This window comes from Symphalangus syndactylus, chromosome 23 (assembly GCF_028878055.3).
Source record: "Symphalangus syndactylus isolate Jambi chromosome 23, NHGRI_mSymSyn1-v2.1_pri, whole genome shotgun sequence".
NCBI lineage: Eukaryota > Metazoa > Chordata > Mammalia > Primates > Hylobatidae > Symphalangus > Symphalangus syndactylus.
Window position 1 is genome coordinate 57751718 of NC_072445.2, and position 26454 is coordinate 57778171.

Consider the following 26454-nt stretch of genomic DNA (forward strand, 5'->3'; position numbering starts at 1 on the left):
AATCTTCTGTCTTGGCAATTTTGAAATATACAATGCATTATTAAATGTACCCTGGGAAGATGGTCGTGAGTAGGGAAGGACTGGAGATGAGAGTCACTCTCCAGCTAACTGAGTCACTTAGGCACGTCACCCTTGCAGGGCATGTAACTGAGTTTTTTTTTCTTCAATAAAATTACACATTATTCATTGCCAGAGAACTGCTCTCTTTTCTTTTTTCTTTCTTTCTTTTTTTTTTTTTTTTTGAGACAGAGTCTTGCTCTGTCACCAGGCTGGAGTGCAGTGGTGTGATCTTGGCTCATTGCAACCTTCATCTCCTGAGTTCAAGCAATTCTCCTGCCTCAGCCTCCTGAGTAGCTGGGACTACAGGCACGCGCCACCACGCCCAGCTAATTTTTGTACTGTTAGTAAAGACGGGGTTTCACTATATTGGCCAGGATGGTCTCAATCTCTTGACCTCGTGATCTGCCCACCTTGGCCTCCCAAAGTGCTAGGATTACAGGCGTGAGACACCGTGCCCAGCCCAGGGAACTGTTCTCAGAGAGTCAAAATGGTAGATGTCCTTCTAATCATGGAACAAACACCTGTTGAGAGGATCGGTAAGTATTTTGTGAGAAATTATAAATCACCTACATAAAAACACATCATATTGTTTATGTCTGCAGCCATGAACTGGTGCTGCTCCTCCTAGGGAGACCGGAAGAGAAGAATGCCCTTCAATTGATCACTGTGCTGTTGAAACTGGGCCTTCTGCAGGACAGGCATAAAGGAGGGTGAGAAATGCAGAGATGGAGAGATGAAAGGAGCATTCATTCATCCAAGCGGACAGGGAATCAAATCAAAGTCACCACGTCATCAGGGTGAGCATCGACACATTCATCTGCTCTCAAAACACGCAAAACAGGAGATACACGTATGAAGTTCGAAAGTAAATTGAGATCACATAAAAGAAAATACTGAGCTGGATGTGGCAGATCTCGCCTGTAGTCCCAGTTACTTGGGAGGCTGAGGCAGGAGGATTGCTTGAGCCCAGGAGTTGGAGATCAGCCTGGGCAATATGGAGAAACCTTGTCTCTAAAAAAATTTTTAAAAATTAGCTGGGAGTAGTGGTGCATACCTATAGTCCCAGCTACTTGGGAGGCTGAGGCGGGATGATCATTTCAGCCCAGAAATTTGAGGATGCAGTAAGCTATGATTGTGCCACTGCACTCCAAGCTGGACAACATAGTGAGACCGCATCTCAACATACACTCCCCAAAACCATATATATATATATATATATATATATATATATATATACAAACACACACACACAGAGCTATTAAGAGGTAGAATATTCATGGTGACAGTGTAAGTTCAAGCTATATCCATAAACACTTCAAAGGAAAAACAAGATGGCTGCAGCTCATCTCTTACCTTGCATCTCTTGGATGCAAGATGATATTTATTCACTGTTGGAGGTCACACTCGTATTTTTTGCATTTACAATGATGTTAATGGCTGGTCTAATTGTAGTTGGTGTGTGTAAGAGCATGCCTGTTTCCTTCCAAAATTCTTAGTGCACGGCCTGAGACCTACGGCTGGACCATGAGTTTGACCAGTATGGGTGACTGTCATGTTCTAACTGCTACTCTTTAAAGGGGTTGCTTTTACATCTAGGTTGTCATGTTTCCTTAAAACACTACAGAATACAGGGGAATCAGGGTTCATTTATGGCAGAACTTAGAACTGGAGAACATTTTGCTAACTTCCCTAAAATGCAAGTATCCTGCTATGAAGATACAGGCAAAAGATCATCAAACTCCTCCTTCAGCAACAGGGCTTCTCTCCCTCACAAAGCCTCCTGTCCAGCATTAGCTAAGGACTCAGCAGGAAACACATCAGATTAAATCCCTGCCCTCATGAAACTTACCCCTGGGATGTTTAGAAAATATCCAAAAGGAAGGCAGCTTGGTGCCCTTTGCAATTTCATGTTGATGTTGGACATGCCCCAGTGAATTTATACATCGAGCTATAAATCCATTGAACAGCATTACTGTCCATCTTATTCACAGGAACAATTGAGGAGACATGCTTGGCTGAAATCAAGCAATTGCTGCTAAAAAGTGCACAAAAGATGCTAACTTCCTCCTACAAAGTTAAATCCTTCCTCGTGACATTCACGGCTCTCCACAGTTTCACCACAATCCACTTTTCAGCCCCAATTTTCCTTACTACACCACAAGAATCCTACATCACTGCTGATTGGACTAGTTGCTATTTCTTGAACATAATAAGCCTTGTACCCATGTGCCTGTGAGTCCTTTGCATCTTGTTTAAGAACAACCTCCTCCTCCAATCCTACCTGTCAAAATCCTACTCATCTTTAAGGCTTGTCTTAAATAAATCCTCCTCAATAATGCTTTTTCTTGATTCCTCCAAAAGGATTTGACTTGTTATACTTGAATTTATTTAGAGCCATGTTTACATCTCCTCCTATTAAACATTTTCTGTAGCTTATCACAGCCTGCAGCTCCTCCCGCTGATGGCCTTAACCATTTTTGTACATTGTATGAGGGCTGGCAGAACACCTTGCACATAGCAGGCATTGAAAACGTAAGTGCTGAGTGAATTAAATCTCCAACCTAACAGTGCAACAAAAAAGAGGTATTTTGCTACGATCTTTGCCCTGGTTATAGAAATCAGAGCAGAAAGCATCCTTTAAAAACTGTTTTAATCAACAGATGGTCCTTGTATGCACTGCAGAAAAAAACTTCTGCATTTTGAGACTAGAAACAAGACTGGAAAAACATGGAGAAATGGGTAGAAAAGAGAGTATAAAAAGTAAATTCAACTAACTCCCCCATTCTTTCTGTGTTGTTTCCATTTTTTATTTTTTGTATGAGTTTTGCCATCTTAAAAATCTTTCTGCCTGGGGAGACTGTCCCTCCTGGGGCTGGCCAATTCTCAGAGTTAGCAAGGGCCGAGCCAGGAGCAGCTCTCTGACATGCAAACGAACCAGTCCAGAGCCAGACTTCCTCTATCAGGCCTGTCCACCCAAGGATGCATTACTCCTCTGCCTTAATCATCCCATGGCCAGGTACCAGGCAACTATAGAACACTTGTATAGCTTAGAGCCTGCTGACAGCATGCAAACTAGCCAGTCCTAAAGTGCTCTGTCTGCCCTGCTTTGCCTTTCTGTAGAAACCTCAATAAAGGCTCTGGCCTCGGCTTTCCCCTCTCCTTGCTTCCTGACTCCTGACCACCCTGAGGCTTCCCCATGTGCCCTGTGTGGTGAGCTGTGCCTCCAGTCTCTAGGGCCCATGATTATCATAAACCTTATGGCTGCACTTGACTGACCATCTCATAAAGAACACAGAGCACCTTCAAAGTATCAGTTACCAAGAGAGTGTAAAACTTAAACCTCTGAGACTTCTATGCAAACATTCCATTTTCTCCATTTAAAGGCATAGATAAAGTCCAAGTTCACAGTGGTCTAATCTTTGGTTTTACTGCACAGGGATTACTGGGAGGGAAGGGAGGGACAGAGGCAGAAGTAGCCAGGTGGTTTTGGAGGGTTGGAAAGGAGGACGTGGAGGGTGGGGAATGTGGGGATCAATGGGGGAGAGAGAGCATCAGAGAAAAACAGAGACACATAATGAAATTATGCAGCAGCATGTGACTGCAGAACAGTGAAAAAGTCCGCAAAACTAGAGAGACAGCTATAACCAGGAATATTGGTCAAGCATGGAGAGAGGATTCTCATAGGTACACATGCTGGGGCTGAGAATAACACAGGGCATGGAAACCATTTGTCAGGCAAAGCTGTAGTAGCGAATACTTTGGTAACATTGAAATGAGCAATCAACTAAGTTCTGAGAATACATTAAGTTTCTTTGTATTTTGAATTCTAACCACTGTGCAAATAAGTCCTGGGTAGGTGTGTATTATCAGTAGGACTTGTTTTCAAGGATAAGCCTCAGTTTCCTTTCTTTGCTGAAGTGTCAATAATCTCTGTGGTCAGACGCTTCCCATGTGGTCTGCCCCTGCTCCTGACTCTTACACAGACTGTCTCCTTTGGGTCTGTTCTTTGAAAGCCGACCCAACTGAACTCAGATCCTCCTCTTTATAACCAAGTGCCTTGAGTATATGACTAATTTTTGAAGAACTAGATAATTTTTGTCCTTGAGTCATGCTGTGGACTGAATTGTGTCCCCTCATCCCCTAAATTCATCTGTTGAAACTCTCACCCCCAATGTGACTGTATTTGGAGTAAGGAAGTAATCAAGGTCAAATGAGGTCATGAAGATGGAACCCTAATATGATAAGATTAATGTCCTTATAAGAAGAGACATCAGGCCGGGCTTGGTGGCTCATGCCTGTAATCCCAGCATTTTGGGAGGCCGAGGCGGGCAGATCACTTCAGGCCAGGAGTTCGAGACCAGCCTGGCCAACATGGTGAAACCCTACCTCTAATAAAAAAAAATATATATAAAAATTAGCTGAGCATAGTGGCACAAGCCTGTAATTCCAGCTACTCGAGAGGCTGAGGCAGGAGAATTGCTTGAACCCAGGAGGCGGAGGTTGCAGGGAGCCAAGATCATGCCACTGCACTCCAGCCTGGGCGACAGAGTAGAAACTGTTTAAAAAAAGAAAAAAAAAAGCAAAAGAGATACCAGAGATCTCTTTCTCTCTCCCTGTTATGTGAGAACATAGAGAGAAGGAAGCTGTCTACAAGCCAGTAAAAGAGATGTCACTAGAAACCAAACCCTATGGACCTTGATCTTGGACTTTCCAGCTTCCAGAACTAAGAGAAATACATTTCTGTTGTGTAAACTACCCAATCTACATTCTTTTGTTGTGGCAGCTCAAGCAGAATAATACAACTTATAAAAACAAAGGAGCTGATTTTCTAACTTCTTAAGCAGATTAAAACATACGATGCTAAAACACAAAGAATGCTGATTTTTTTTAAGATTTGGGAATAGGCCGGGGAAGGTGGCTCATTCCTGTAATCCCAGCACTTTGGGAGGCAGAGGTGGGCGGATCACTTGAGCCCAGGAGTTCCAGACCAGCCTGGGCAACTTGGTGAAATTCCTTCTCTACAAAAAAATACAAAAATTAGCCAGGCGTGGTGGCATGTGCCTGTAGTTCCAGCTACTCAGGAGGCTGAGGTGGGAGGATCACTTGTGCCTGGGAGGTGAAGGCTGCAGTGAGCTGTGACTGCACTAGTGCACTCTAGCCTGGAAGACACAGTGAGATCCTGTCTCAAAAAAACAAAAAAAAAAAGGGAATCTTGGTGGAGAGAGTATAAACAAATGGTTATAAATGAGGATTCTGGAGTCAAACAAAATAGGTTCATGCTTATCTGTCACTTAATAGCTAAGTAACTACGACGAAGTCCTTTAATTTCTCCAAATTTCATGTTCATCTGTGAGAAGAGGTAATAAAGATAACAGTATCAAAGAGTATGTGGTAAAGTTCTCAAAAAAAGGCTGACATTATTATTACCCATATGTGAACATCTGACTGTGAAGTCCAACTAAATTGATTTATGCTTCATTCAACTGGCATGCCGGGGGTACCTGCCACAGGTACCTTATGCAGAAGGCATAGGTTATTCATGTGGCAGGGCATTGAACATCTGACTTCTGGAGCCAGGATGCCGTGGAGAAGTGATTGATGATGACTTAGAGAGGTAGGAGACAGGGGCTTTTGCCTTCATCACCCTTTTGGGGTCATCCATTGCTCCAAGGATTCCGAGAAGGATGCATTTCACTTCAGATCACATTCATTACACAACAAGCTCTGTCGGACACTGTACTTCTGGAAACAAAGGAAACTGATGCAACTCCTGGCCCTGTATCACATGCTGTTGCATGGTTGATGTTGGAGGAGGTGAGATGGAAGGAGATTTTAACAAGAAACGAAGCAAGACAGACAGGGAGAATGAGAGAACTTCTCCTCACCTGGCTGATGAACAGAAGAAATTTGCAAGACAAATACTCTCCAAATTAATTACATTTTCCTGATAAAGTGGAAGCAAATGCCACAGTAGAGGTATTTCTGCATGACTTTCCTTGACTGTGAATCTGGAAGTAGTTTCAGTTCAGACTCACATTTCCTCCAGCATTCTACCAGACCATTAGCCACTGTCACTCCCCATTCATCACGCTTGGTGTCTTTCAGTTGTCCTGTGTTTCCTTTCAAACATGTCAACAGAGCAGCAGACACTTGAGAACAGACTAAAACTCATAAGTCTCAATTTAGAGTTCTAGAATTCTTAGTTTATTAATTCCTTCTGACATGGCCCAGATGTCTTCAGAGCAATTAGTAACAGAACAGGGTTAATGTAGCTACCTCATGGTGATGCAGATTCATTATAACTGATTGCTCACTTATACAAATTAAGCAAGTCTAATTGAGTTTAAGCCCAAAAGGATAGCACTAGATTTGCAGTCCACAGACTTCTCCACCTGTCTTGCTTTATCATGTTTAAGAGGTTACCAGGTACTACATAGTAAGGATATTAGCTTTTTGTGTATTTTTATTCATTTGATCCAAGCTGTATAGAGGTGAGGCATATAAATAGAGTCTACTCTCTCAGGAAAGGACCAGGGAAGCCAGAGAGATGGGACCAGTTGGATACAAGGCCACCTGAGCTCCTGGGCTCATAGATAAAACTCAAGTTTGCCTCCATTAATGAGATAACTAGATAAATCAGAGGTGTCGTTAGTTCAGAAATTCTGCTGACTCTTCTTTTTACAATGGTTTGCCCTCTCTCTTCTCACTGATAATCAGTCAGATACTTGTTAGCCCATATTTCAATGACTGGAGAAGCCTCTTCAATGGTATCCCTGGCTCAGATCAGTACATTTAACTGATCTGACTTTGGAGTGTGTGGCCTAGAGCTAGCCTCGGTGGTGGCTTCTCTGATAGGCCTTCAACCTGCTCCTCTTTCTGCTCCTTCTACATGGTGATCCAAGAAGATCTCTTAAAGGCTAGTTTTCGTCATATCACTCCTCTGCTCAAAAACCTCCAAAGTCTTTTCACTGCCTAGAGATTAAAATCTAAATCTTTTTATGCCTTTTTCTAGTGAGTCCTGTCTCTCAGTATACCTCAGAATGAAGCTTCCATCCCTGCTCAGCCAACTCTCCAATGACCCAAAATGTTGCCACCTCTGAGGCTTTGTCTAGGGTCTTCTTTCCTGGAATACTCTTCCCTCATTTTCTTTTTTTTTTTTTTTTTTTTTTTTTTTTTTTTTTGAGACAGAGTCTTGCTGTGTCACCCAGGCTGGAGTGCAGTGGTGCAATCTCGGTTCACTGCAAGCTCCGCCTCCCGGGTTCACACCATTCTCCTGCCTCAGCCTCTCCGAGTAGCTGGGACTACAGGCGCCCACCACCACGCCCAGGTAATTTTTTGTGTTTTTAGTAGAGACGGGGTTTCACCGTGGTCTCGATCTCCTGACCTGGTGATCCGCCCGCCTCGGCCTCCCAAAGTGCTAGGATTACAAGCATGAGCCACCGCGCCCGGCCACTCTTCCCTTATTTTCTATAAATGTCCTTCATGCTTGAAAAGTCAGTTCAAGCTTCAGCCTTCTCTTTATCAGACTGTATTGAACTGCAAGTGTTACTGCTAACAGTAGTTATGTTAGTACTCTCTCTCTCTATATATATATATACATGCATTCATTAAACCAGTGGTCCCCAACCCCTGGGGCCATGAACCTGTACTAGTCCGTGGCCTATTAGGAACCGGGCTGCACAGCAGGAGGTGAGTGGCGGGTGAGTGAGCAAAGCTTCATTTATATTTACAGCCACTCCCCATTGCTCACCATTATCTCCTGAGCTCCACCTCCTGTCAGATCAGCAGCAGCATCAGATTCTTAGAGGAGCACGAACCCTATTGTGAACTGCGCATGCGAGGAACCCAGGTTGCGCGCTGCTTATGAAAATCTACTGCCTGAGGACCGGGCGCGGTGGCTCATGCCTGTAATCCCAGCACTTCGGGAGGCCGAGGCAGGCGGATCACGAGGTCAGGAGATCGAGACCATCCTGGCTAACACGGTAAAACCCCGTCTCTACTAAAAATACAAAAAAAATTAGCCAGGCGTGGTGGCGGGGGCCTGTAGGTCCCAGCTACTCGGGGGGCTGAGGCAGGAGAATGGCATGAACCCGGGAGGCAGAGCTTGCAGTGAGCCGGGATTGCACCACTGCACTCCAGCCTGGGCGACAGAGCAAGACTCCGACTCAAAAAAAAAAAAAATCTACTGCCTGAGGATCTGTCAGTGTCTTCCATCACCCTTAGATGGGACTGTCTAGTTGCAGGAAAACAAGCTCAGGGCTCCCACGGATTCTACATTATGGTGAGCTGTATAATGATTTAATTATATATTACAATGTAATAATAATAGAAATAAAGTATACAATAAATGTAATGCACTTGAATCATCCTCAATCTCTCCCGCCCCACCTCTGGTCTGTGGAAAAATGGTCTTCCACAAAACTGGTCCTTGGTGCCAGAAAGGTTGAGGACAGCTGCATTACTTAGTACAGTATTCTGCCTATTGTAGATGTGTTGAATAAATATGTACTACATGTAGGGGTTTATTTTGTACAATGTTTAATCTTTCTTAAGGGAAATTTGACATCAAAGCCTTAAAAGGTGTGTAATCTTTGACTCAACAGTTCTAATTTTAGAAATAAATTAGAGAAAACTCAGAAGTGCTTATGAAGATATATGCAGGCTGTTGCAGTTGTTTGCTTCTGTGATTTAACAATAAGAAAAATAGAAAAACTTTAAGGGGTCAGTCAAGTAAACCCTGATCCATCCAAGCAGCTAATAAAGTCATGTTGTGGAATACTTACTAACACGAGAATCAGTTTACAACATATCACCAAGTGCAAAAAGCAGGTGACAAAACAATACGTACAGCAACATTCAATTTTTATTCAATAGATAGACAGATGGACAGTGGATATTGCCTAGAAGGAGGCTTATGGGACCTTTTCTCCTTTGTAGTTTTCTGTGAATTTCAATTTTTGGACACCAAACTAAAGTGTTATTGATATGTTAGATGGTTCCATTAGATGGAAATTTGCTCTTTCAAGCCATACACATCTGACTTGGATGGACATACACATTAATAGATTAGTTTGACATGAGCCCATATCTAAGATGGACTCTTATAGAACTCAGTATCACGTGAAAGACAGCCTGCTATGGAAACAACATTAGCTGAACTCGGAGTTGAGAAACACAGCATCGATTGTGCCTCTATTACAGAATTCCTGTCAGCCCTGGAAGTCACTTATTTTTCTTGAACCTCAGTGTTTCTCCTATAAGATAGGTGAATATTTTTCCCTAATTCCACCCCCATTACATGTTACAAAATGTTATAATGATTACCTAGGCATTATTTATCAAAATACCAAGTGCTTTTCAAAAAGGCAGTTGATCAGCATCAGGTGAAACTATTATCAAAGTTGGAGAAATGACCCTCTGAAATATTTTAATCTCTGATTATACCACAGCCTTAAATCACAAAGTGGTATCTAATTCATGTGCCAAAGTGCAGTGAAGTACAATTTCACTGAGTGCTCAATTTAATACCTGTGGCTACATTCATTAAGTAACACTTCAGAAACCCTGCAAAGTACGTGCGCAATCATTTTAGGACAACATTGCTAAGCTTACTCTTTTTTTTAAAAGTATTTACCACATAATTTGCAGATTGTCTTTTTTTTTTCCCCTAAGAGAACAGACAGCACTGACATGAATTTTAATAAGCGAAATACACTGGGCTTCAGATCAATAACATAAAGACAAAAAATTTAAAACCTTGACAAACTCATATGAAGAAGGCACTATTCTTTATCTTTGCAAAAATGTTGACATTGAATCGATTTCACCTAGATGAGCAAATAATCTTGAATTAGTCACTTAAATACAATGTACACATTTACAGATACACATGACTGAAAGCTCTTAGCATATGGCTGGTAGGTGGATATCAAATGCTGCTTGACACAAAAACATAAACCCTGGTCATGACTGCAGATATCAAGACACACACAGAAACACCCAAACATCCCGCAGGGCAACCTCCCCAGAGAGCTGCCTTCAGGCCTCAGTTAAAAGAACAAGAGAAAAAGAAAATCCCTTGAAGGGAAGGAGGGACTGCTTGCCCCAGAAGATGTCTGCACTCACCTGTTAAGTGGTTGGCAATCCTGGTAGTGGGTTTGGGAGGCAGGGCCGGGGGCTGCTTGAGAAGGGGCAGCTGCTTCACTGGGGTCTCTTCATGGTCTCCAGGGAAAGCAGCAGGTTTTTTGGGGGGCAGTAGCAGGACTGGTTTGGCTGAAGGATCTTGGGACAGGAGGACTCCAGACTCACTGGCAGAGGGACTCTCTTCAGACACTGAGGGGACAACCACATGATACACAGGAGACATTACACAAACGCAGTGCAGGCGGGGCTAGCGGGGAACACAGGACAGGGACTCGGGTTGGCAACACGGCGGAGCATCGATGCTTTAGGCCGCCACGCATGTGTAGAGAGCTACAGTGAGGACACCAGAAATCCAGTGAAGCAAGAGGACAGAGAGAGGAGGCAGAGGAAGACAGAAAGTGGAGGCGGGAAGAGCAACAGGGAGAAAGAGGAGGAGGACGTTTTCTCAAAACCATCAAACACTTGACCATTTCAGACCCAGCTTTGGTCATGCAAACCCTACACATGCTCTAAGATGGGACTCACGGGGCACAGTGGGAATCACCAGGGTGGCCAGTGCAGAAGACCCAGGGTGCAGAGCCCCTCTAAACCAAACCAGAACTGAATGCCAGCAGCCTCGCTGGGGCCTGCTTGCCCTTTGCTGAGGGGCAAGAGGGAGTGGATTCAAACAAGTGGAGGGGCTCAGTTTTGTCCACTGGGTCCGCTCTGTCTCTGCTCTCAGACCTGTGACACTGGGTACAGATGACAGCCCGGAATGCTGACACCACATAGGCTGCACCCCCAGGCACTGGACGGTTGCTCCTCCAGGTTCTGGAGTGCCCGGTGCTGAGCAGCAGCCTCTCAGCCCAAATTCTGTAGTTTTAGCAACAGCATCCTGCCCCCACCAGCTCCTGTAAATTTTGACGAGGCAAAGGATGCTTTAAATCAACCTTTTAATCTTCCCCTTTCCTCTCTCTTCTTGCTCACCACAACTATAGTTTTCTTTTGTCAATTCCCCCATTTCTCTTTGCACTGCACTGGACCCGCCTCTTCCTTTCCTTCACGGGGGAACCCCTGACTGGCTTTCATGAAGAGCTGTCATTGGGTGGTGGCACACATCTTCCTACCATGCCGGTAGCTTGGCTGATGACAGATTGAAACTCTGTGATTCCGCTGGAATGACAGATTTTTACTATAACAATCAAATCTATCTGACTTCAATGTCACAAGGAAGTCTGGATTCTTTTAAAAAAGCACTGCTTTCATTGGGAAACCCTCCCTGGGGTGGGAGGGTGTAACCACACTGCATGTCCTCTCACCTCCCGCCACCTCCTCAGTGAGAAAGTCTGTAAGGGACTCCTCCCCTCCCCACCCTCCTTCCTCCTCCCTGATCAGGTGTTCTGTGCAGCAGCAAAGCCCTGCAGAGAATCCTCATGAGCACTACATTCTCCTGTCTCAGGGACACTGTTATCGTCAATGTGGCACACAGTGATGGAGCAGTGACTCACCAGGTCCCATGATGAAGCATGGGAATTAACCCTGTGAAACCCTATCCCTGCTACCCTCCCACGTGACTGCCTGTGGATGTGGACTTTGCACATGATGGGCAGGAAGGCCTTTCTATCTATACTCTGGATATTGCAAGAGGTTCCTTCTCCCAGACTCATCTCCTGACAAGTACCACTGCTCACTAGCTGTCAGGAGGGACCTATTTTGGGGCAAATTAGGACCACTCTGCAAACCTTCTGAGAGGATGAGTATTGGCCACTCAGCCACCTTTGGACCAAAGAAGGAGATGACAGTCAGATGGCATCAAAAATCAGCTATCAGCAGGATACAATTCAACCAGTAAATTATATACAATTTAAGAGACAATTAAATTAATTGACTCTATCCAGTAAATTGACACAACTACTAACTGGCATACTGGGACTAAGACTAAACGACCTTTCAGACAGACGAATTAGATAGGTATCATATAGAAATGTAGGATTCCTCAGCTTTATCTTAACAGAGATGAATGTTAAAAAACAAAATAATAATATTTTAAATCATTAACGTTACAAAAATAAGCCATATCGCCTTTAAAGAGATTAAGGTAGTAAAGAGTTTTTTAAACACTGTAGGATAATAAGTGTAAGTATATTCCATTTTTAAAAATACTCAGTATGTACTAAAAACTAATCTGTTTCACTAAATTTCCAGATCCTTATGCTCAGGATAGTCCAAAATAGAATTCCAAGTCCAGCCAGGCCAAAGATCCCTGGTGCCTGGCTGGACTTGGTGTCTGGGACCTGCTCTACGATCCTGCTGGGGCATTACCTGGCCCATCCATGATGTCTGACGGTTGGAGCACCTCATATGAACAGGGATCCCTGGGCATTGGGACTGGCTCCATTTCGGACAGGGCAGGCAGAGACAGCTGGCTGGAGCTCAGGGACTGCCCATTTTCTAGGGAGTCCTCTTCATTGGATATAGAGAGTTCCCCATCTGTCAGAGAGAAAAGGAGATTGCAGAGTTAGACAATGTCTGCCTTTCAAGAAAGAGTGGCACTTACCACCTGCTGAGTCTAGATGCTGCTGAACAATCTTTATCAAGGTCACCCTCTAAAACCAACATCTGTTCTTTTGTTTTTAAGACATTTATTTGATCGTTAGAGATATGTTGTCTAATCATCAGGGCAACCATTTCCAATGATCTTCAGCATTTTGCCTGTTTTCTCTCTGTCTTTCTATCCCGAATCCATCACATTTTCTATGTATTATTATTATTATTTTTGAGACAGAGTTTCACTCTTGTTGCCCAGGCTGGAGTGCAATGGCATGATCTTGGCTCACCGCAGCCTCCGCCTCCCGGGTTCGAGATTCTCCTGCCTCAGCCTCCTGAGTAGCTGGGATTACAGGCACGTGCCACCACGCCCGGCCAATTTTGTATTTTTATTAGAGACGGAGTTTCTCCATGTTGGTCAGGCTGGTCTCAAACTCCCAACCTCAGGTGATCCACCCACCTGGGCCTCCCAAAGTGCTGGGATTACAGGCATCAGCCACCGCATCCGGCCATTTTCTATGTATTTTTAAAAATAAAAAGTAAATTAAAATTATTTTTTTCTCATAATTTCTAAAAACTTGGGAAAAAACTCAGCAAGCCTCAGGGATTGGAAGACCAGGATTGGGAATTCCTACTTTAGGGAGCAAAGGGCTTCATGTCACTCAACAGGCACCAAGGTCCTGTTTTCTGTTTGCCTCCACCCTCGTCCAATTTCTCTACTTTGATAAAGGATTAGGACAGCTCTCATCTGCACCTAACAGGCTGCAGCCACTGAGCGATGCTGGGAAGTGCCAGAATTCTCCTGGTGCCGACCACCAATCATGCCACATAGTGCAGACTTTGATGTTGCTTAAAGCTCAGCAAAACAAGGACCACGGTGCAGGATCAAAGGCTCCCATACAATGGCCATTTGTCAAATCAAAATTCCCCCTGTGTGATTTCATCCTAGCCCAGGGGAGTCTTAGATAACTAGACATTAAAGTCAAATTAATTTTTAAAGAGAACTGAAAGCTGTTCCAGTGAGATGAATAAACACCAGATGAAAGACTAAGTTCTGCCGAGTAAGAAACGGAAACCAGCAGAGCAATTACCTGACTTAAAACCAGAAGCAAGATAACGACTCTGTAGAAAAGAAACAGTGAAGTGACTCCAAGGTGATTCTTGGGTAAATAATCCTTTCCTTTTGCAAAGTGCCACCTCTAGTTTAATTTTATAAATCAGTGATCTATGGTGGCACAGAATCCCTCCATGGCCCACCCCCAATTAGAGTCCGTCCAGTGAATACCTGTTTAACAGAGTAATCAACGAACCAACAGGCCTGAAATAGCATATGATTCAAGGGCATATGGTGTTTGACCTGAATCTTCTATAAGCATAGAAAAAATATGATGAATGCCAAAAAAAATCATCTGAAGCAGACAGTGTAAAGCACCAGCATTTGAAGAGTGTGTTGTTTTTTTTTTTTCTTTTTTAAATTCCGCTTTTTTATATGCCCAAAATGGTAGTAAAAGTTATTATACTTGGGAACAATAATATGATGATTACTCATTAATAAGAAAGCAAAAGCAGTGCAGGCTGTAAGCCCATGCAATGGAAATCACACAGATGAACTGGGAGTCTTTGAGATGGGAAGGGCTGACCGTCAGTATGTCGCTATCCCATCATGGATGCTCCCCAGTCTTCTTAACATGCCTTTACTTAGCATGTTCAAACAGATGCCGTGGGAAGTAGCTCTGTTTCAATTTCCCAGTTGGTGGACTAATGATGCAGCTGCCATTCAGCCTAACACATCTCTAGGAAACCACTTTGATTCTTGATGTTCCAAAGTATAATAAAAGTGCTGGACGAAACAATCAGAGGGGATGGAGGTCTCAGGGCTCTTGCCAAGTTCTGCTTCTTTGGGGGAAGGATGCAATCAAATGATTGCCATATATTTTAACAGTTAAGAGCACCATAGAAGCAACATTAGAAAGAAGAGATGCAACTGTGGTTGGATGACTCTAGACTCTCTCCATGAGTCCTGGGCTTGGCTGGTAACAGAGAAGCAATATTGCTTGCTCCTCTTGGGACATATTAACTATTGAAAAATTGGGCTCTCTATAGATTAAAAGTAATGTGGCTAAATCACAAAGGCCCAAACCACTTTGGAGAGGGAACTCCATTGTTACAATTGCTAAATACACATTTCCTTTGAAAAAGTAAAAACAGGAGAAGAAGGTGTAAGACACTGATCATACCACCACCCAACCTAACAGAAAGGGTTTCCTCTTTTTGAACATGTTTTTCAAGATTGTAATCTTACTGTGTGCCAAATTTTGTGTCTTGCTTCTCCCATACTATTATAAGCATAACTATCATCTTAATGATTATACTGGATGACTATATATTGATATTTACTTGGCTAGCTCCCATTTGGTTGGTCACAAAGGGACAGACTTATGCTATTATGAAAAAAATGCATTGAGGACCATCATCTTGCATACAACTTTTCTGCAATTAGAATTCTCCCCCTTTAGGATAAATTCCAGTAAATGAAATTTTCATGTATTAATATTCCAATGTCTAGTGACACATATATGGATCCTGTGAAATTGTTTTATTAAAAGATTTTCCAATTTACACAATTAGAAGAAATGTACAGACCATACACATATTTTAGCCTTTGGCAATTTCTTCAACATTAATATTGATAACCATGTTCTGTCTATCTATCCATCTATCTATCTATCTCTATCTACTTATCTATCTACCTACCTACCTATCTTCCTATCAACCACCCATCCATCCATATATGTATATACGTATCTAGTAGAAAGAAATGAAAACCATTCAATAAGTACAAATTCATTATTAATATCATTTATGACCAAGATGGGTAGCAACAAAAGTAAAAACTATTTGACTTGGATTCATTTAAGGATGGAATAATACTGCCACTTTTAAGTAATATTTAAAATTTTTTATTATGACATTTTCAAACAAACACACACACACACACGAAACATTAATGTAATGGGCCGTATATACCCATCATTAATTAAGGAATTATCTGGGAATTCCTAATGCTTGGTAATTCCAAGTTTTACGAATTTGAAGACTAGTCTCTCCATGTCCTGCTAGTATTTATCAGTACTGGGTTTTTTGTTGTTGTTGTTGCTGTTTGTTTGAGACAGGGTCTCATTCTGTTGCCCAGGCTGGAGTGCAGTGGCATGAACATGGCTCACTGCAGCTTCCATCTCCCAGGCTCAAGTGATACTCTCACCTCAGCCCCCAGAGTAGCTGGGACCACAGGCCCACACCACCATGCCCCACTTATTTTTATATTTTTTGTAGAGACAGGGTTTTGCCATGTTGCGTTGCCCAGCCTGGTCTGGAACTCCTTGACTCAAGTGATCCACCTACCTCGGCCTCCCAAAGTGCTGGGATTACAGGTGTGAGCCACTGTGCCCAGCCTATCGATAATGTTTATTAGCATCTTTACCAGCATTAAAAAATTCACATTATTAAAAAAATCTCCCCAGGGAGAATGTAACTTGCCTCACCAAGGTGGGGCGTAGGCATTATCTGTATCCCCATCTAGCTAGGTCATCGCTATCTTGTTAGTGGGGATGAGACAGTGTTCACTGAGTGTTGGAAATTATGCTGATGTTTTACATAAACTTCTAAAGTTATCTGTGATAATGGCTTTGAAAAATGGTACACAATAACCTCCAATCATGAGCTGCTTCCTATTAGAATTAGTAAAATGCAAACAGCAGGAAGAAAGAAGGCAGGACGAGACATGGGTTAAGACAGTGGTTCTCAAGCTGTAGCCGGCATAGCAACCCGCCGGAAGCTATTAAAACATAGATTGCTGGGCTCCACCCCCCGAGCTTCTGACCCAGTAGTTTCTGGGTGAGACCCAAGAATGTGCACATCTAACAAGTCCTTGGGTGATGTTAGTGCTCCTTTTGCTGGTCAGGGTTCCACACTTTGAGAAAACACTGAATTAAGGATAAAGAGTAAAGGAGCCAAGAGAAACTGCAGTGTAATTGTGCCTCATCCTGATGAGGTTTAGGGCAGGAAATGCTGGCTGTGTGGCTAACGTGGGACGGAGAGCATGAGGAAGCAGGAAGTTGCATTGTCTAACCGTGGATCAGGAATATGAATTTGACACAAAGGACAATGGGGCTGGAGAGAGCAGAAGGATGAAGTGGAAAAGAAAAATGTGTTTCGGAGGCAGACACGTCTAACAAGGTAGAAGCGGGTTACAGAAGCAGCAGAGAATAGTATGCAGACGTCAGTTTAGGTCAATGTCATGAGTCTTAAATCATGAGACATAGAAAGCAATGGATCTAAGATACAGAACTGGCCACCAAGATTGTGCCAGCCTTACTCGCCTCTTCTGGTGAAGCGTAAGAAACAAAGATGTTAGGAGAGCCAAAGTTAACACCAAATCAGAGAGAACGAACAAACTCATTCAACAGACAAACGCCTGTTGATGACAACACGCATCATCTACCAGAAACCTCCAATCCCTCACAACGACCTCATGGAGAAGCCAGAGGTTTGTTGTTAGCTCATTATGATACTTTTAGAAACAACTGCCCAGTAGGCTGCTGCCAGGGCCCTGGGGCTTACCCACACCCTAGCCTGCCACTCCTCCCATAAGTGAGGCATGAACCAAACACCTCAAATGGATCTTGTCCAAGTGGCTTAAAAAAATGGTTTGTTGCTACATTATTGTTCTTTGTTTGGCTTTAGGGGCACCCCCTGGTTTTGGGGTGATCAGTATCAACTTCTGCTCAATTACATTTCCTCAAAGCTGATGGTTAACCGAAATTGTTTTTTATAGATGACTATCATTATGGAGAATGGGCGACAGGAATTCTTTCAGGCTCTCATGGGTACCTATGTAACAAGAGTTTTTGTTTAGAAATAGATATAAAAATCTGGTATGTATATATATATATATATATATATATATATATATATAGACACACACACACACACACACACATACATCTATGTATGTGCATGTCTGTGTGTGTGTGTGTGTGTGTGTATATATATATATACAGAGAGAGAGAGAGAGCACGAGACAGACAGACAGACAGACAGATAGAGAGTGTCTCGCTCTCAGGGTCTTGCTCCATCACCCAGCTGGAGTGCAGACTTTACCTCCTAGGTTCAAGTGATCCTCTCACTTCAGCCTCCCAAGTAGCTGGGACTACAGGTGCACACTACCATGCCTGGCTATTTTTTTTTTTTTTTTTTTAAGAGATAAGGTCTTGCTATTTTGCCAAGGCTGGTCTTGAACTCCTAAGGCTCAAGTGATCCTCCTGCCTCAGCCTCCCAAAGTGCTGAAATTACAGGAATGAGCCACCATATCTGGTAAAATATTGTATGAAGGAAGGACATTTTGTTCTGAAAAGGCTCAGGGTTCAGGACCCTCCGGAGTTTAGGATTTTTAAAAGTGTCAACTCTAATTCTGAAACACAAAAGTACATTAATAAATGTAAGCTCACCACTAAATCTGATTTTCTATGATATGAATTATGGTTCATATTTTTGAAAACCCATGTTTAAAATGTATCTCTAGTGAGCTAAGAAATCCTTACTTAATAAATAACCATTGAATATGACTATGAAGAATTGCTTTATATCTATATATTGAACCAATATAGCAATACATTTCACGCAGATCCAAAAACTAAAAATAAAACTTTAAAACCAGAATAAAAATGTACAAAAAATAGAACAGTAGAAACAAATATATATTTATGTATTTATTCAGGTTGTTCAAGAGGGAAGCCAGATGGACAGTTCTGACTTCCTTATAAAACTTTCTGATTTTTAATTTGCAAAAGGAAATGTTGTGCACCAAACAGAAGAACAAAAGCAGCACAATGGAAACACATGTGCTGCACAGAACTAATAAAAGAACAAACTCTTCCAAGTAGGAAGAGTGTTTGTTCTGGTAAAGAAAAAAATCAAGTCCCAGGTGCCATTTGTAAAATGCATAACCTTGCTAGGAATTAGAGAAATGCAAATGAAATGACCATGTGAGTGACGTGGATGCATGAAATGTGTCTGAAATAATGTCAAGTACAAAAGCAGGAATGGAGGACAGTATGCACATGTGGATTACAATGACAGGAAAATGAAATATGTGTGCAGGTTGGCAAAACTCTGAACTGAATCTGGCATGATATAGAACTTAATGATCATTCACTTTTTTTCCCCTGCAAGATGCTTACATTTATTTTAAAAAATACAAAAAAATTGCATGCTGTCATGTTACATTAAAACAATAATAGTTTCGTTAGAGGGGAAACCCATTCCTCATTCCTCTGGTTTCTACATGGAGACATTTTCCCCAGGGCTCCTGATGCTTGCCTACCCTCTTGCCCCTCTTAACTGCTGCCTCATTGCTGGGGTATAAGCACTGGCCCCTGTGTCTCCACTGGGGGAGCCAATCCATCCTTTCCCTCCTGCCCCGGACCCGTGTTGATTCCAGACTCAGACTTTCCCAGTTGGTGGGCTGATTTGAGGTCAAGGCTAGGGGAGGAGCATGATCAGACCCATCAATGACTTCCTCCAGCCCAGCTTTTGCCAGTGATAAAGGAGATCCCCTACTTCGATCTCCCATTTGTCTTATTTCTCACATGGTTCAGAAACTCAGAGACAGAAGATGGTTCGGCAATTCAGAGACAGAAGAAGAGTGCTAATAGAGGGTCCCTCAAATCCTTAACAGTCTGGAGACTCAAGGGAAGAGAATGCTTTTTCCGCCTCAGGTAAAAAGAAATTGAAGGAGGCATTGACAGGTGATAGAAAGGACGGTGTTAGAAACCATGCTCTCCTGGGGGGCCTGCTAACCTCAGTTAACAGAGATGTGCTGGTGAAAGCCTCTAATTTATTCTCAGGAGAGACAGGTGGGGTGAAGCGCAGCTGCAGTGGAAAGGAGCCCTGACTCAGAGCACAGGGAGAGCCCTGTTATCCTGGCCATCACTAGCTCTCAACAAGCCACTTAGCTTCTGGGGACCTCAGTGTCTGCCCCTGGAAAAGAAAAGGACTGTGTTGGATGATGCCTGACTTCCTTGCAGATCAAAGTATTCTCTGCATGAGGGCTGGAAGAGATGAGAAAAAATGCCCCCACCCAAACTTGCAAATCATCCTGAAATATCAGATGAGCCAACACAGCACAGTATTTTATATTCAGGTTTTCTTTTTCTTGTCTGACATACTGTTTAGACCTATTACAGCAAGAATTAGAAAGTAAATGAATGAATTTCTGCTTTACTGTTGGCTAAATAAAGTTTTATATTTTTATTTTTAAAAAACTTGTAAGTAAAGTTTTCACATAGATCTAGAAATCTGTGCTCTGCACAAAAAGCCTCTGTACACAGCAGAGAGACAGGGAGGAAGAAATGAAAGGAGAAAGAAACATTTCTGGAGTGTCTTCGGTGTCCAGCATTATGTTAGACTTTTTATATATGAGAGTAATGATAACAACCTCTGAAACAATATTTCAGAGAACTTACTATGCTCCAGGCTATGTTTATTTTTCCCTCCCTCCCTCCCTTCCTTCCTTCCTTCCTTCCTTTCCTTCCTTCCATCCATCCTATGAAGTTAGTACCAAAATCACTCTCATTGTTTAGAGAAAAGTGAACACTAGAAAGTTAAATAACTTGTGTGAAGTCCCCAGCTCAGTAGATGCTGAGCTAGTACTATAAGGTAAGAGAGAGGGAGGGGGAGACAGAGAGAGAGAGAGTGTTTGTGATTTAATTTAAAACGGCTTATTTGGAAATTTTAATTTCTTAAGGATGGCAAGAACAACATAGAATCCTTTATAAATAAGACATGTACTTGTCATTAACAAAACTCAAACTCTCTTAACTGTTAGTCCTTGTAGCAGAGAATAATGAACATCATGAAACCATGGCTACATTTATGCTTCCACTATAAAGAAACATTATGTAAGTGAAGTGCCATGCGACATTTTTAGACCAAAAATGATAAGAAGAATTAGCTACACTGCATCTTTGTTGGTAATGCAAATGTGTTGAATTTACACATGCATGCTTGCAAAAATTCAAACACATTTTAATTTACTGATGATCACCTATGGCTATAGATAGCAAAATAAAGAAGTTGAGCCACCCTGCGTTAAAGCAAATAATTATCCTTGTGAAGACACAGAAGAGGAGCCTAATGCAAGCACATGCTAATTGCCTTTTCTCTCTGAGACAAGAGCTGCTGTTCAGCATGTTCTGTGTTCCCATTTTAGCTTCCCAGACATGCCCTTTGTGCATCTCAAATGGAGAGTCTAAGGTGCTTCCCACACAAGTGTCATTCTGGTGTTAGTGGTCCTAACATTAGTGAGGCTGAAATAGAGACTTCGTCTTATGTACTTTTTTGACATTGATATGTTTTCTATGTGAATAGAAAAAAAAAATCCACTCATTAAGGGGGCATAGCCATTGTTTTGTATCTCAGAGAGGTGTCATTTTAGCCACAAGATGCAGAGCTTTGAAAAAGCTTAATCCCAACAACCTTTTAAATCACGGCAATCGAAGCTACCAGTTGCCCTGATAGTCAGTAAAATGATGTAAAATGATGTGTTGAGTAACAGTTAAGTAAGTAATAACTTATCTAAGGATTTCCTCGATGGATTAAAAGCTCTAAGCCTAAGAAGCTGGAAATGTTTCTGTGGCATTTGTCAATCTCTGTCAGAGATATTTTCTCCAGTTTGCCTGAGTTTAGGGAGTTGGTGTCATTACATGGTGCCATAGTTGTCATTTTAAAGAATTTTAAATGTGGAGCATAGAAAGCAATATATTTTTATTAAATGTTGCCTATTTACTAATGAGTGTTACTATCTTTCGATGCTTGGGCGTTTAAAAAGACTTGATAGTCTTACTTGGAAGAAGAAAAAAACAAAAAACTATTTAAGTTGGTGCAAAAGTAATTGCAATTTTTGTCATTACTTTTCATTAAAGCTGCAATTACATTTGTACCAACCGAATACATTAGTTCTTTGGCACTTCTGGACTTTTCCAAGGGAGGAAAAGTCATTTTGTTTGTGTGTGTGTGTGTGTTTAAAAGTCTCTGTGCACTGTCAGGATTTGAGGCAGACACTGCAGGGGTCTGTAGGACCAGGGAACCTATATTTTCAGAATCCACAAGTCAGAGAATCTTCCAGTTTTTTTACCCCTACCTGCAGCCAAGTCTTTGGATTAAGAATAAACCAGTATATATGCAAGAACAATCTTGCAAAAGCCGTGATGTTCTTTTCTGTCTCATGCAGGCATCTCACAAAATCCTTCTGAATCCAACTACCTTGAAAATCTGCAAAATTTATTTTCATTCTCAGAATTTAATTGATTCTGTGTTACTTGGAGTGGATATTTTCACACAAGGAATGAAATGGTACCTGTTTTTGTACTCAAAGAATCATCTTGCTTTTTGTTATTGTGGTTATTGTTCTGAGTTTAATATCCTATTTTGATTTTAACAGGCTTTTCCTTCTTGCTGAGAAGCCTTTGCCTAAAACATTAAATAGGTGAGATGCAATGACTTTCCACCACAAGAGTGGCAAAGACATTGACCCTGGGTAGCTTGTTTCAGCTGCACTTCCCTGGAGCTGTTTCCTGCTGGATTTATTAGTATTTGCTGCCTCTGACTGCACCTCATGGTCAATAAACCATGGCTCATGTGGAGTCTGGGCTGCTTCCCCTGCCTTCAGCCTCCTGGTAACCTGAGCGCCTCATTACACGGAATTGTGTGGTGCCTGTCTCCCGGGTATGGTTATGGCTCCTCAGCAGTCTGCACGCCAAGTGCATTGGTTCTCAGATGATGTATCCTCATGAACTATCAGGGCTCTGACCACTATTTCCAAATAATGACTCTGGCTCCAAGGTTTGTAGCTGAAAGAGGAGTTACCATCTTGCTATTTCTGGGCATTTTGATATAAAAAATGCAACTGGGGCAGAGATTGAATATAAAATGAACAGAATGTCACAGTTTCTCTCCTATGGAATATGATAGTCTGAACCTCACAGAGTCAATCATTGTGCAAGGGGCCTCTTTCATCATTAATAGGGTAGCCCAACTAAGCCTAGCATCCAAGATTTTAGAAAAGGCTACAGTTGGCCGGGCGCGGTGGCTCACAACTGTAACCCTAGCACTTTGGGAGGCCGAGGTGAGCAGATCACCTGAGGTCAGGAGTTCAAGACCAGCCTGGCCAACATGGTGAAACCCCGTCTCTACTAAAAATACAAAAAATTAGCTGGGTGTGTTGGCGCATGCCTGTAATCCCAGCTACTTGGGAGGCTGAGGCAGGAGAATCGCTTGAACCCTGGAGGCAGAAGTTACAGTGAGCCGAGATTGCGCCATTGCACTCCAGCCTGGGCAGCAAGAGTGAAACTCCATGTAAAAAAAAAAAAAATGGCTAGAGTTGGGAGAGGGAAGTTATAGGGGATGGCCATTTCAAAATTTGCACAGCTCTGTTTCTCTAGCTGGGCTCTCAAATAGGGCATTCACTAGACACATGTAGTGGTGTTCAAGATCGTTAAAATTGAATAAAATTCACAAAGCAGTTCCTCAATCAGAGTAACCACATTTTAAGTGCTCCACCACCACACGTAGCTAGAGGATACTGCATTGGCCGATGCAGATGACAGAACATTTCTGTTACTGTTGAAAGTTCTACTGGACAGCACCGCTCAAGGTAGACTTGAAAATCACAACCATGGGCCTTACATGTATGCAAAAGTCAATCCATTTCTGGAACAGAGAGGTTAAAATGATGCTGCTACACTGATCTCCACCATAATGAGTGTCTGGCTCAGTGTACTGTAGTCCTATTGGAGAAATTGCAGTTGTGGGAAACCTGGAGTGCTGGGATGGGGGATGAGCTCCAGGGCACACATGGACAGTGGAAGCCCTGAGAGCAGTGAGACAGAACTACAGATGTAGATATGGCCCTTGGAGGAGTCCTGAGCCTTCAGTGGATCTCGGCTCTACCTGGGGTAGAGTGGGGACTGTGAAGAGGACTTGAGAAAAGCATGAAAGGAGAGCAGAAGAGCAGGGAGAGCAGGTGGCATATGGAGACCATACCTAACCTTGATCGAGTACCTGCTCTAAGCAGGTGATGACCTCACTTCCCACATTGGATTATGGCCTTTAAGCCCAAATGGGATTATGTCCTTTATGAGATGACAGGCAACGGCCAGAATGGAGTTGAAGAGTTCATCATTCCATGGGAGGATGGAATGATTCCCAGACTCTAGGAGGATCACCCGGTTGGTAACAGACTGCCTTCAATCAAGCAGGCTGGGGCCTGGGAATAGTGAGAAGGGATCGAAGGAAAGCATGGCCTTGCTGGCAGCAGCAGTCTAGGGTCCTGGGGTTATATTCAATCAGAAACCAGAGTCTAGAGAGATGAAAAGATGGCCTGTATCTTCCATAGACAGAACACAAGGGAGCCAGAACCGGAACGCCTGGCTCAGGACTCCTACAAGAGTACTGTTCTTTTAGACATTATGAATGGGGTGGCGTGCCCCATTGACTTGTATAACTTTACACAAGTCTTGGGCAAAAGTATGAAATCTGGAACATTTTTCTAAGATATTTCCAGCTTTTCCTTCATCAGCTACTAGACTCCCAAAGTTTGACTGGCTTTCCAGTTATAAAGGTCAATGCACGTCAGTGGCTGGGGAGTAATAGAGCATTGGAAGGCCGGGGACACGTGGATGAGGCATTGATGCCCACCATGCCGCACGTACCCTGCCCTGCCATGAGTTCACAGGAGGAGTCCAGGTAAGCAGTTAGAAAGGGTGGTTTCATGGTGGATATTCCAATATGAATTTACATTATGCAGCAGCACTCAGGGAGTTGACTGTACTTGCGATACTTAAGTTTATGGAAACATTTGTCAAAATTAGGGGAAAATATCTGATGGTTATCTGCCCCGGTTTTCATCTATGAGACATGAGGGTAATCCTGAAAAACCTTTGGTGCAAAATTTTCTTGCTGTCATCAAGACACCAAGGTGTCATCAAGACACCAAGAAGATATAGCCTTCGTTTGTTCCCTGTACACTGTGGTATACGCATGTGGTGCAGGAATTACTGTAGCCATCTTGTCACCACGAGGAGTTACAGCCAGAGGATGGCATTCATTAGCTGATGAATGAACCAGCCCTGGAGCTGCCCTACAATTGGACTTTATTATGTGAGTTTCATTCTTTCACGCAATAAATATGAAATGAGCACCAACAAACGCTAAGATTGTTCGAGGCATTTGGGATACCTTAGAGGACAAACATACAAAAATTATTAGCCTGCAGACTTTCTAAATTTGCTTATTGTTTCAGGCTCTTTAACCTTATTATTACCTGCATCCTGAGCATCTTAACTTACACCCTGCTGCCTGCATATTGGCTTCACAGGTAACTGAAGAATCTATATAATAGCATAAATGTAATCAAAAGGGCAATTTTATTCCTGATCTTTTTCTCATTCCTTGTCTTATTTAATGTGTCTGCATTTGACAGTGTGGGCCATTTTGTCCCCAGCTGAGCAACAGTCTCTTGCCTTGGCTTCCATAATGCTACACATTTTCGGTTGACCTCCTATTTTTTGACCACTTCTTAGTTTTTGAGGGTCCTTCTTACTCCTTGATCATTTTTTTACTCCTCAGACATTAAATGTGGGGTTCCATGGAGTTTTCTATCAGGGCCACCTTATTTTCCTACTCTACATTCTCTCTGAGAAATACCATCAATTTACATGACTGCAGGATGTATACACTGACCAGTCCAAACCATCCCCAGCCCAGCCCAGATCTCCCTTGAGTTTCATGTCTGTATATTTAGTGGTCTACTTAGATATTTGGATATTTGAGACTCAATGGGGACACATCATCACAATGCTTTGTGTCCTAAACTCACTTCTCTTGGGATCCCAGCTCAGGGAATGGTCTACCCAGTCGCCCACACCCAAGTCCTGAGTCTCAGCACTGCCTACTCCCTTTCCTCACTTCCCCAAATCTAAGTGGTCACAGGGCCCTTTCGACCTCACCTCCTAGAACTCTCCAGTCTGTCCTCTCTTTTTCCCCATGCTTACTACCCTTTTCCCCACTACCCACCATCACATCATCTGAATCCCAGCAACAGTCAGCTAGCTGGTATCCCTGTTTCATGTCTTGCTCTCCTTGCAAGTCAGTCTCCCTGCAGGCAGTGTGATGAGGCTGCAAATCTGATTATGTGGAAAACCCTCCCAAAGCACCTCACTGTTCTCAAGATGAATAAACAATGAACATAATTTTCCAGCCTGCATGATCTGCCCTGACTCCCCCTTTCCTTACAGACATGCTGGGCACTCTTACCCCTTCTCTTCATTTATTCCTGACTCCGTGCCTCCAACTGTACTGGTCCTTTGGCTTGTAACATTCCCTTACCCCTCCTATCTTCTCTAGCATGATTCTTACCCTGCACGGTTCCTCTAAGATACCGCTCCTTCCAAGATGTCTTCCCTAAGTCCCCAGACCTGGGTGGGTGATGCGTCCATGTGCATCTGAAAATCCTATCCTTTCTCCATGGTAACTGCCAAGCGGCCTAAACCCGTCACCAGGACTGTAAGTTCTATTAGCCAGAGATGCCTGGTTTGGCCTTCCTAGTATTCCTGGTGCCCGGGATGGTGCCTGAAACACGACAGGTACTCACAGATATATAATGAATGA

General features: G+C 42.8%; 1 protein-coding gene across 11 annotated transcripts in view; it reads right to left on the reverse strand.

Annotated features, from left to right (window-relative positions):
- PHACTR1 (phosphatase and actin regulator 1) overlaps nt 1-26454 on the reverse strand; it is a 584673-nt gene that overhangs the window by 92298 nt on the left and 465921 nt on the right. For 8 of the 11 annotated variants that reach the window (XM_055263199.2, XM_055263196.2, XM_055263195.2 and 5 more), the window contains 2 exons: nt 12505-12672; nt 10186-10392 (listed from right to left, as the gene is read on the reverse strand). In XM_055263199.2, coding sequence (XP_055119174.1) covers nt 10186-10392; nt 12505-12672 — 375 coding nt within the window. The remainder of the gene's footprint in view (nt 1-10185; nt 10393-12504; nt 12673-26454) is intronic. The other 3 variants (XM_055263201.2, XM_055263200.2, XM_055263204.2) reach the window with 1 other exon arrangement.